This window comes from Lynx canadensis, chromosome C1 (assembly GCF_007474595.2).
Source record: "Lynx canadensis isolate LIC74 chromosome C1, mLynCan4.pri.v2, whole genome shotgun sequence".
NCBI lineage: Eukaryota > Metazoa > Chordata > Mammalia > Carnivora > Felidae > Lynx > Lynx canadensis.
This window is the reverse complement of record NC_044310.1, coordinates 57,722,333-57,735,157: the sequence shown is the minus strand read 5'-3', so window position 1 is coordinate 57,735,157 and position 12,825 is coordinate 57,722,333. Positions and strand designations below refer to the sequence as shown.

Below are 12,825 nucleotides of genomic sequence, written 5' to 3'. Positions count from 1 at the left end.
GTTCATATGTCCCTCTGACCACAGCCAAGGAAGATTCTCTCACCTACATGATTAGACTGGGCCCACCTGGATCCAGGATAATCTCCTTACCTCAAGGTCCAGAATTTAAACTCACCTGCAAAGTCCCTTTGCCATGTAGTGTAACATATTTACAGGTTCTAGGAATTAGGATGTGGCTATCTTTAGGGGGGCATTTTTTTTTTTTTTCTGCCTTCCCCATAGTGTAAGAAGTGAGTAAGAGCATAGCTCTAGAGCTAGCCTATGTTTACCATTCATTATTTGGTGACTTTGGGCAAGTTAATTAACTTTTGTGTACTTATCTTTTCCTCATCAGTAAAATGGGCATGGTAATGGCACATACCTCATAGTTATTGGATTGAGTAAATACATGCAAACATACTTAGAATAGTGCATGGCACTCAGTGTAGCATCAATAAATGTTATTATAATTATTGAAAGTCTGAAATCTGAGCTACAATCCAAGGTCTTTATAGCCAGTAAAACCCATATTGAGAGTTTCTGAGTCTCCAATTGTACTAGATTGATTGCCTGAAAATTCTTCTTTACCCTCAATTGGGAGTATATTAAAAGGCCAACATTTGTTATCTTTCTCTTGAATGCCCATCAGATAAAAGGATTTGCATCTCCTGTTTAGAGAAGAGGACAGGAAGAGAGCTGGGAAGTCTCTGCTATCTCATCTGTGGTTTCCTAGTGGTGGCTCTCAGTGATAATGGCTCCAATTATTGTTCACTCTCAGTAGTGGACATGGGTGCCAACTAGAGGGCTTTCTGATGGTTCTTAGTAACTTTCAGGTGCTACTTCCTTTCATAGCTCCAAGTCAGGAGTGTTAGCTCTTTGTAGTAATAGCTGTTAGAGTCTAGTTACTGGCTTATGGCATTTCTGAGTGTGTTGTTCTAATGTGTAACATCTCCCGACCAGCATAATGACTTTCCCCTCTAGACAGCATCTCACAACAGAGCCGCAAAATATGTGCTGCAGCCCTTTCTGAAGAATATATGTTTGCTTTCCTCAGACACCAATATCTGGGTGTGCTTGAGTCAGACACAGCCTCCCTGGACTCATGCATCACAGAGGGACCCCCACAGGTTTGAACCAGAGCTAATCTAGAGAGGGCTGGCCAGATGCTACTAATAGGTGAACCTGTTGCCATTTCATTTTTCTTCCCCATTTTTTTTTTAAATCACTCTTTGTGCAAGTCATAAATTGTTTTTTTTTTCTAAAAGTACCCAGAATGGGTTTTTAAAAAAGTTTTACTTTTCACAAGTAATTTTGAAAAGTCACGAGTATGGGAAGTTCTTCATGGAGTTAAAATCAGACCTTGTCTTACTGGTTCCCTAGTCTATAGACCTCTGGACATAAACATTAATGGACTCAGAAAGTTAGTCTACAAGGTGAACATTGAACGTTCTAACTTTAGAGGAGAAAGGGACTTTATATGGCTTTTTAATGATGAAGGTGAATGACTGTGACAGTCTCAGCGATTGTAAATGTAGACCCCAAAATAGAACTTGTCTTAAGGGAACTGTAACTTCAATTTATGAAATATGTTTTTCTTTAAAATTCTGAAAAGTCTTGGCTCTAGCTGACAGTAAGAAATTGGTTTCCAGGAAGGCCATATCTCAAATAAAAATTGCATACTATTACCATTACAATTCAGAACACCTTGGTTAAATATCATAGAATATAGTATTTTATGCTCTCATATACTTAAGATAGTTCAAAAAGTATTTTTGGAGGAAAAAGTGACTCAGAGCAAACACAGCTATAGATTCAATAGCTTTTAAAGTTTTTTTGTTTTTGTTTTTTTTTTTTTTTGCAAAAAAAGGGCAAATAATTTTTTTTCATGGGTTGGACCAAGTTAATATGAAGCTGGGATGTGGCTCATAGAAACAGCATTACACATATAAAATAGACTAAATTTAACCCCTGTGATTAGTGGAAGACATGCCACATCAAGGATAAAGGTATTATTATCAATAGTTTTCCTCAGTATGAATCAGGAGTGTGATCATAAAATATTTTAAGACTAACTGCTGAGTATCAAATCTTTGGCTTTGAGCAATTTGCTACCTTAACAACTGAGGAATCTATATGTACCAAGACAAGAAATGTATACCATGGTCATTAGAAACTGAAGGAGAGTGGGAAGGGTGAGAGGAAGAAAAAGAGGCATTAGCAGCTGAATATGATGCTTCAGTGTACGAATGAACTTAAGTCAACAAAACAATGAAATATAAAATCCATAAAAGATAAACAGAAATCATTGTTTAGAAGCCTAGAAAACTTGAGCCTCAAAAAAACAGAGATATAAATATGCTACAACTGACCAAAGTCCACTAAAAATTTCACAAAAATATTCTGCACAGATGTTTAAAGGAACACCAAACTCCTTTTCACAAGTTTTTAAATAAACATTAACAAGGAAATCACTCACCTTCATTTGTAAAAAAATTACTAATAATTCATTGGAGCAACACAGAGACTGGTAAAACCCATAGAAATTAACTACATGATTACAAACATCCTGGTGGCACTATAATGGAGAGGAAGAACTACACATTGTTTGCTCTTTAGACTTGTATCCTTCTTTGAGGTCATTTTAAGGGTTTGTTTAGTAGCCAAAATTTTTTTAAAAATCTGTATTATATATACTAAATATACATAAATACCACTATAGATGGTATATAAATATATATTCTAAATATATATGCTTAGTAGCCAAATAACATATATATACATAATATACGTATTTATATTATAGTCATATATATGTATATTTTTCAAGATACTGCTTTTCTGATTTGCTAAAAGCGTCCAAAATAACTTATTTATTCCCCTTTATTTGAGATTCCTTAAGAAATGACAAATTAACTACTAGAATCTTTTTATGGTTTGATGCTGATCATCATGAAGTATTCTTTTCTGAATATATGGGTTAAAATTATATTTGGCTTTAATTACCTTATAATTATAATTTTACTCTTTAAAACATTTTTTTTTTAGTTTTTATTTTTGAGAGAGACAGTGTGTGAGCAGGGGAGGGACAGAGAGAGAGGGAGACACAGAATCCGAAGCAGGTTCCAAGGCTCTGAGTTGTCAGCACAGAGCCTGACGTGGGGCTCGAACTCACGAGCTGTGAGATCATGACCTGAGCCAAACTTGGTCGCCCAACTGATTGAACCACCCAGGCACCCCTAATTTTCCATTTATTAATTGTTCCAGTATTCCAATTATTAACTAACAGTGAAACATCTCTGGGCTGTCTGTCCATGGTGACTGAAAGTACCTTTGCTTCCTGCTCACTTCTTGGTGAAATTCCTGAGCTTAAAAAAGGTTTCTCTCATTTGATTTTCATATTTTCTCTTAAAGACAAATCATGACACTCCTTCACACACTGTCTTTTAAGATTTTTGCCTCTTTGGAAAAAATAAAAACATGTTTTCATTTCTTTTATTTTATGAATTCTTTAAAGTCTATATTTAATAAACCACCTCAACTGCTACTGAATATTTGGGTTGCTGAGCTTCCTACAGTTTACTGATGCTGTCAGGACCTCTCGTGGCTTCTATTTCCAGCTTCCTATATGGCATAAAATAGTAGAAACTATTAAAAATAGGAGTAGGTTACTGTAGGTGCCTGTGGATTCTTCTTTGAAGCAATTCCTAAAATAGTATCGGTAATCAGCTTTCTGATTATCATCACTGCAGACTTCCTCAAAGCCCCTTCGATGGTATAATTTTTGACACTATCTGTCCATTTCAAAATAATGAAGTGAAAAGTGAAGAATTCAGTGAAAACTTTTTCTGTCATTTATGCTAAAATAACATTTTTTAAGTGAAAAATTATTTTGTAAGCTATATTCAGTCAAACTATGATTCTGTTAGACTTAATTTGGCTTTATATAATGGCTAACACATCGTTGTATAGTTAGACCTTGCTAGAAGTGTTGTTCAGAGATGGCAGTGAACTCAGGAGGTCAAAAAGGCCAGTGGTAAATGTCTGGAAGGCATACAGTTGTAAATTCCTGACACACTGACTGATGAAGTGGCCAAGGCTGTGCATTGGCAGTATAGCGTGGAGTGACAAGGAAGGTTTTTGTTTTTGTTTTTGTTTTTCTTGTCTCTCTATATTGCTATATTATTTGAAATTATATATGTTAATGTTTTCATTTGTTATCTGTGTAACTTTTTAGAAAGTGTACGTTAAAGAAAAAGGGCTTTGCAGTTGCACACATTTGAAACCAAGAATGTATTATGTTTTATTTTATTTTATTTTATTTTATTTTATTTTATTTTTTGGGGGGAGAGCACATGCAAGGGACGGGCAGAGAGAGGAGGACAGAGGTTCCAAAGCAGGCTCTGCACTGACAGGCTGATATCAGCAAGCCTGATGTGGGGCTTGAACTCACAAACCGCAAGATCATGATCTGAGCCGAAGTCGGATGCTTAACCAAATGAGCCACTCAGGTGCCCCTTTATATGCAGTTTAATATTTATGTAGTAAATATAAATCACATGCTATGTGGAGTTCTAGACAAATGTGTTTGCTATTCTTGATTTTTATATCTGTGAAGAATACATGACAAGAAATAGACATATGGCATGTACCTTTTTCATAGGCCAAGAACGTATCTTTTGAATCTTTTTGTTTACCAATTACCCAATGCCATGAATCTAAGCAAACCTGGAAAATTATTCTTGTGCATTTTCTAACTTGCCACTGCCCAGTGTGCCTCTGAGTATTATTATTCCTGAGTAAAGGTATCAAGTAAATGCTTTGATTCTGCTCATAGAATACATCTTCTCTTAATATTTATCATACAAAAACTTTCATTTGATGTAGTACTCATCTCCACACAAAGAAAAAATCCCATTGTTTTTCTAGGTGTTGAAGGAAGAGTGTAAAGTTGAGTCCTGTTGCAGGCTGTTTTGGCATCTGGAGTCAATCTTTTAGAAGTGACGTAGGATAGAATATAATAACTTATTCTGAAATTCCAGAACATTTATTTAGGGTTTCTTGGCAATTATATTTCACATTTGCCATGTTTACAATATTTTTCTTGGGCTTGGGACTTCACCTGTACTGTAGACGAATTAAGGCATTTTTAAATTTTTCATTTCTTCATTTCTGTGTCTACATACAGACTGCCCAAATCCGTGGAAATATGGGTGGACTCTATGGCATCAATTGAATGTGGGTATTATGATGAAATGGTGGAGAATAAGTGATTCTTTGGTCCCAGTGCCCCAGTATGTGTATTTCCTGATATCAAGTATTTTGAGGATATCCATAATATAGCTTTCATTTTGATACTATGACTAGATGATTGTTTGTGGGACTGTTCAGTACTATACTTTTAGAATATATAGAAAAAGTGACTAAGAGTTTTCTTTAATATCTTTAAACTTTAGGAGCTTAATCCTTCCTCCTTAAATAAGGCAAGGAGGGATAGCAGTCTCTGAATGATGAACTATGTGAACGCATCATTTAAAATTCACTCATCTACAGAGTCTTGGGCTGACTTACGAAGTCACTACAACAATACAGTATCAGTCATCCATTAATCCAGTCTCTTCTTTCTAACAACATCCAGTGGAAACTGTATTGGTCAATTATTTGAATTTTGCAATCATGAGTTATTATCCCATGTACATTTAAAAATAGGCAGAGATTATTGTGGTTTCTTCCACTGGCAGAATCACCACTCTAATGATACCTTAGTGCAGAAGTTATATAATTGCTTAGCAATCCACTGTGTACAGTCTGCTTCTAATTATCTAGGTTCAATGGAGAATACATGCTGACTTCCAAGGACTTGTTGAAGCAAATATCTAGACTTGACTAATTAAAGGATTTTGTAATACTTTCAATATTAGAATATCATATTAGTCTCAACTCTACAGGGTATAAATTTGTCATGTGGCTCTTCCGCTAAGTGGCATTTGCAGAGTGTGGCATGCATCATAGTGCTTATTAAGAGAAAAGGATTTGGAGTCAGATCAATTTGTGTTCAAATCTTGTCTGCCACATATTACCCAAATGACCTTGGACAAGTTAATTAACACCTCTGGGCCTCAGCAAAATGACAGATAATAATACTCAACTAACACAAGTTGTTAGGAAGATCAGATAAGTGCATGTACATAAAGAGCCTAACAGAGTGACCAGCACATTGTAGATACTCAATTAAAGGCTATTATTCTTATTCCTTTTATTATTATCATCAGATTTGTTAGATCAAAATCTTTCATCTCTCTGCAGCATATGGCTATCCTGACAGCAATGTTTCTCTATGATAAGAGACCAGATCATGGCTTCCATCCACTTACTGGGAGGACAGAGGCAAGCATTATATAGGGCCATTTTCATCTGGTTTTCTCTTTCCAAGTATGTAAAAGCAGTTTTCACCTGGCAGTGAGCCCAAAATAATGAACTCCATGATAAGTGAATTGGTCTGTTCAGTTATTAAACCTTGTTCTGACAATGACACAAGCTGTAGGACTAATGGTACTCCATCCATTTAGCCCCAGGAGACTATATTTGATTAGGATTACCTTGTGCTCTTTGAGAGGAGTTAAGTTTATAACACCAGGTGCTGTCTGAAGCTCTCAAAGTCCAGTACAAAATAGTCCCCATATCTGGATTAATCCTGAATTCCCCCTAAAGCCTCAGTTAGCTTTTGGAATGTCTTAAGTATTTTCTGCATAAACTCATGCAACCCCAGAATTTAAATTGGAACTTCTACCAGACTGAACAACACAGTTCACTCTTGCCCTGTTCTCATACTTCCAGCGTTTTGGGATGATTACTTCACACTTCATGCTTTCCTTATCTGGCTATATATAGGCAATCCGTTTGGATCCTGTCTCACAATAGACCTTGATATTTGGCTGAAACAGTGGTTCCCATTAATCATAATGAAGAGAATGGAACAAATCTACTGGCTACTTTATACAGAAAGTTCTCAATGCCTTGAAGACATCCAGGCATCTTGGATATTTAGAATTTTGAGTGTCATTACAAAACAGTCATACATTCATTCATCAACAGTAAGTAAAATAATACAGTGTGCTTTGGAGAATATTTTTTTTAATATTTTTTATTTTATTATTATTATTATTATTTATTATTATTTTTAACATTTATTCATCTTTGAGAGACAGAGAAAGACAGAGCGTGAGTGAGGCACAGAGAGAGAGGGAGACACAGAATCTGAAGCAGGCTCCAGGCTCTGAGCTGTCAGCATAGAGCCCGATGCGGGGCTTGAATTCACTGATTGCAAGATCATGACCGGAGCCGAAGTCAGACGCTCAACTGACTGAGCCACCCAAGCGCCCCTGGAGAATATTTCTAATCCATGAGTTGTTTATTGAAAGTGAATATATATCATATTAAAGTTTAAGCTTTTGCTTAACTTTGACTAGGACTCCTTACATAGCATCCACCCTGACTCAGGTAGTATCTGTTGAATTTAAGCATCTGTTTAATTTGGTTCTCCTCACCCTCAGCTGTAAATCAGCCACCTGATGAAAAAACAGTCTGTTTTTCAGCAGTGAAGAGAGGAGTATTTTTTTAAAATTTTTTTTTTCAACGTTTATTTATTTTTGGGACAGAGAGAGACAGAGCATGAACGGGGGAGGGGCAGAGAGAGAGGGAGACACAGAATCGGAAACAGGCTCCAGGCTCTGAGCCATCAGCCCAGAGCCCGACGCGGGGCTCGAACTCCCGGACCGCGAGATCGTGACCTGGCTGAAGTCGGACGCTTAACTGCACCACCCAGGCGCCCCGAGAGGAGTATTTTTAAAGTTCATTTTCATTTTCTTACTGTTTGGCATTTTTAGTTTAGTTTAGTTTAAGTTTAGTTTAGTTTAGTATAGTTTAGTTTAATTTAGGCATTGGGTTCTACTCTAAATTTTATGCAACCACTATAAGAATGGGACATGGGGCTAAAGAGATGCAACTGAATTTCCAAGAGATTAATCCCTTTCCTTGTGAGTGAATTAAATTCTTGTAATAATTGTCAGAGCCAATATCTTAGATCCTCTGGACACTTCTAATTAAATATCCACCATATGTTTGGTGTGACATCAAAAGTGGTCAATAAATTAAGAGCAGTCTTGACAGTCTTCTGCAGATTTGGAAGTTTTAATTACTCCCACCAATTTTGCAATAATAGAGATTCACTTTTCAGATTGTGAAGTGTTTTAGAGAGGAATCAGGTGAATAAAAGTGCTTTTTAGGGGAAATCTTTCAGTGGACACAGTATCAATTCAAGCTTTATATCCGTTGTATTTAACACAAGAGCACATTATAATGTCATAGAAATAGTTCAGTCTCACTAGAGACATCAAAATGTCATAAATGTGAAATTAAATTAATAGTTATAAAGCGTTCATATTTGTCACAGTGGAAGAATTACAGGAATAATTTTAAAGTCTCACATTTACTGTCTCTTTCACTTGAAAATCACAGCAGAAAATCAACAGCATTCAGACCTCTTGACTACTTAGCAATCTGTTCATCCTTAATTTAAAAACATTTATTACCCTGTACCTTCCAAAAATATAATAAAAAACGTACATGCTCTTGAGAAAGGAGTGAAAAACATGTCTTTTGGATTTTAACTGTCTTAAGAATGATAAGATTATTAACTTCTCATTGGAAGAATTTAGGGAGAAGATGTGAAACCAGAGGCAAAGAGAAGGGTTAAGATGAATAAAACATAATGATTTGAGTCTTTTAAAAATACCACCATATGTTTCTGATAACTGTGAACTTTCATAATTTTTTTGTCTTAAGATATATTGATAATTTATCAAAATTAAATAAACACTTGGTCCTGCTAAACCATGAGTATTTTAATTCTATATCAATGGTTATCCTCAACATCATTTCAAAATAGAAAGGCAGTAGTTAATGATGCACAGACATTTCTAACTGGCACTCCCCTAATTACATAGGGCTGCCTCATATACATTACTTATATATGAATAGCTGCTCCAACCAGTCGACCAAAGGAACGCTTATCTATAGCCACTGGGGAATTCTTTATAGTCCCTTCCATCTTAATATGTTGGGTGTGAATAATTCTACCTTATAGTCTACCTCTTCCTCTCTTCTTCTCCAGAAATGAAACAAAGAAGGGCACAAACAATATTTGAAAACAAGAAGATGGAAGAAGTAGAGGAAATTAAGAGATAAAATCCTGTTTCAGGCTATAGAAATCTCCAGAGCAGGGGCATCCATGGTTTTTCAGAAGCAGGTTTTATGATCAGAAATTGATGTATGTTTTTTTTGTTTTTTTGTTTTGTTTTTTGTTTTTTTTAAATAATAGTGATAAGTGGAAAGAATCAGTCCCAGGTTGTGACTCAGAGGTAAACCGAGACCTTGTGGAAGTTTCATTCATATCTAATTTCTGTCTGTTTTCATCATCCCAAAGTTTTAAGCCACTTAAATGCAATTAAATTTGATGAGGTCAAAAGCAAATAGTTTCAATTATCATCAATTATAATATAATTATAATTACTGATTGATTCAAAGTTGAGAGCATTAAACTCTGATGCCAGCAGGGTAGCTCAGGGTAACTTTTCCAAAATAAAAAAAAAATCAGGTGGTCCAGGTCCACAATGGGATCATACAGGCCAGATATGAATTTGGACAGCATGTTCGGTGTTCAGCATTGAGGTAGTGGTGAACTTTTACTCATGGTGTGACAAACAGGGCTAAGCATAAGAGGAGGCCCTGATTTTTCTGCCACGGCTAACTTTAATTTTCCCATAGAATATTTATTTTCGGTGGTCTTTCAGTCCATACTTCTATTAGTGAAATACATTATGACCATGATAACTTAAAGAGATTTCAGTCAGCTGGCCCTGGCCATGAAGCATTATTTAATCATTCTGTTACTATGAGAAAACATTTTCCCAAATAAGTGATCTACAAGTAAACTTTTGGAAACAACTTGTTATAAATTGCCTGTATAGTTTTCTTTGAAAATATATACAAATGTAAGCAAAACAAAACACAAGAAACCAAAAAACCTTTTCTTTCAAAGAGAATGCTTAATTTTCTCCCTATTCTTAGGATTTGTCAAGCACTGCAGTGAATTCCGTTTCCCTTGTGCTGAAAAAGTGTGTAATTGGATTAATAATTAGCTAGTTTATTAAAGCCCAGTAGGTTTTTTCTGACATTTTTTTCCTTTGGTAGAAGACAGTGTTTTCCTAATTAAAACTGTCAATAAGAAATTCACTTCTTACCTTGTCAGAAGGTTTAAATGGATTTCCTTGTCCGCTAATTCCACCACTGATACTAAATCCAAGGCCAGGATTCTTTTCTATTCTCACACAAAACTATGTAAAAAAGATATAAAAAAAAGTGATCAACTATATTCAAGGCTAAATATCTTCAAATAACTGCATCACAGTAGAGAGATTCACATTTCACTTAAGTTGTCAGGGTTAGCCTATATTAACTTAGTACAGAAAAGACAAACTATTTAGTGCTCCTATAGGCATAAGTTATCATTGAAACTAGCTTGAAATTACCTGGTAAAGCAGATATTAGTAAGAATTTACTCATTACTATGTTTAGGAATACATTTTGACAAACAGTTTTTAAAAATTAAGATTTATAACAATAACAAGATTGTGCATTATTTCAATTACCTACTTTAAAATTTTTTTTTCAACGCTTTTTATTTATTTTTGGGACAGAGAGAGACAGAGCATGAACGGGGGAGGGGCAGAGAGAGAGGGAGACACAGAATCGGAAACAGGCTCCAGGCTCCGAGCCATCAGCCCAGAGCCTGACGCGGGGCTCAAACTCACGGACCGCGAGATCGTGACCTGGCTGAAGTCGGACGCTTAACCGACTGCGCCACCCAGGCGCCCCTCAATTACCTACTTTAAATCCACATATGTTCTGATCAATTTAGAAGGGACTGTATGAATAAGTGAAAGAAAATTTGCAAGTGTACATTTGGGGAAAATATGGTTATTTAATTAAGTTGCCACTGCTTTCCAGGAGAGTAGTTCATCTCCTTGGTAGATGGTTCTATTGTTTAGAAATATAGGGCTTTTATTTTGAAAAAGAGTAGAACTTTTGAACATAGTCTGAGTGTATATGGAACAGAGGAAGAATGAAATACTCAGTAATAAATATTTTGGGTTTGTCACCAGCTCCTGGAGGGACAGTTAGAGCCCTTGGAAGACAGAGGACACTGGAAAAGAAAGAGGTCAAGGATATGGAGAAACGGTGATAGGCAATAGTCGGTGAGTATTTAGGAACATGAAGGATAATCTTCTAGTATTCTGTGCTTTATTATCTTCCTAAGCCCAAATGAAAGTCTGTTAAACACAAGAGCCTTGTGCTTTGAGACCTATGGGGAAAAGATGGCACCAGGAATAGGTCCAAATCATGCTAAGGCTGTAGTAAAGATGTTAGCTATTGTAAGAGTGTATGCAAAATGTAGATCAAGAATCCAGCAGAAGGAAAATCATTGCCATGAATGACCTAGAGGAATTATAGCAAACCTAGGAATTCTTGATGATTCTGAGCTAGGATATGTATGAAGACCATGGTGAAAAAGCTAATTTTTCATGAAAAGTGGGATGGAGTGACCCTAGGTGATTGAAAGACTTGGGACCCCAGAGGTAGCATACACTTTGGTTACATAAAGAAAGAAAGAACAAAAAAACCCCACACTTTTATTACAACTTCTAAGCACAGAACAAGTGCTGGAACTAGGTGAACCAAGTGTTACTAGAGATTGGGAGGCAAAAGATTAATAATGAATTAAGAAGAAAACCTAAAGAAATACATTAGCATATATTTTGTATTTATGTAAATATATACTGGGAAAGTTCCTAAAGATGATTGGAAATGTTTGCTTTCTTAAGTAGCTTACTATTTTCCCTAGCAATCCTGCTTAGTTAGCCTGTTGATTTGCTTATGTACAAATGCACATGCCCAAATGCTCTCTATATTTTTATTTTCAAGGTATCTTTAATCTCTACCTCTTGGATAGATCAAGGCAAACTTGAGTACTGTGCCTGGCTTAATTAGCATATATTATGAGTTGCTGGGAACTGGATTAATTAGGTTTGGCTGTTTAATGAGACTACCCTTAATTTACTATCATATTTCATAATAATAAATATAATGTTAAACTATTACAGAGTTCACTTGCAACACAAGGGCAAAGAACTATCCACTAATGTGATTTTTATGGTAGAGTCTTTAATGAATAGTTTCTAAATTATGGGTAACTGCAATTACCATAAGTACTTTCCCATATTTTTATTTTAAAGATATGTTTAATTATAACTTTTCCTCTAATTGAGCTAGATTTGTTAAAACTAGTTATCACAGGGTATTAGCAACTATAGTTTATAATAGCTTTGTATTTATATGGCTCACCATCTGTGGATATGAACATATAATAGCTTGATGTAGCTTGAAGGAATATTTTTGCTTTATTCAATATACCGGTTTACCTTATAGTCCTTTTTTGTTATTAGTGGTTAATTAGAAAATAGGAAGAAAGAAACTAATATAATTTAAACATTTTATCTTTGTGTTTTCCCATATATCTGTGCATTTCCAATTAAATTATTTGAGATTTGGGTTACATCTTTCTCATGTGAACATTTTATATTGTACAATGAACTATGTGGAAGGTATATACACTTTTGGCTTTCCCCAGGCCACTATAAAACCTGAAAGGAAACATATGCAACACATTTTATTTACAAAGTAAATTGCTGAGAGTACTTTCCAGTCATTCTCTTTCAATGTACCAACTGT

General features: G+C 35.4%; 1 protein-coding gene across 1 annotated transcript in view; it reads right to left on the bottom strand.

Annotated features, from left to right (window-relative positions):
* The window catches only part of LOC115521426 (leucine-rich repeat-containing protein 7), a 119,098-nt gene that overhangs the window by 21,599 nt on the left and 84,674 nt on the right, over nucleotides 1-12,825 (bottom strand). Inside the window, exon 12 of the mRNA XM_032594322.1 lies at nucleotides 10,278-10,370. Coding sequence (XP_032450213.1) covers nucleotides 10,278-10,370 — 93 coding nt within the window. The remainder of the gene's footprint in view (nucleotides 1-10,277; nucleotides 10,371-12,825) is intronic.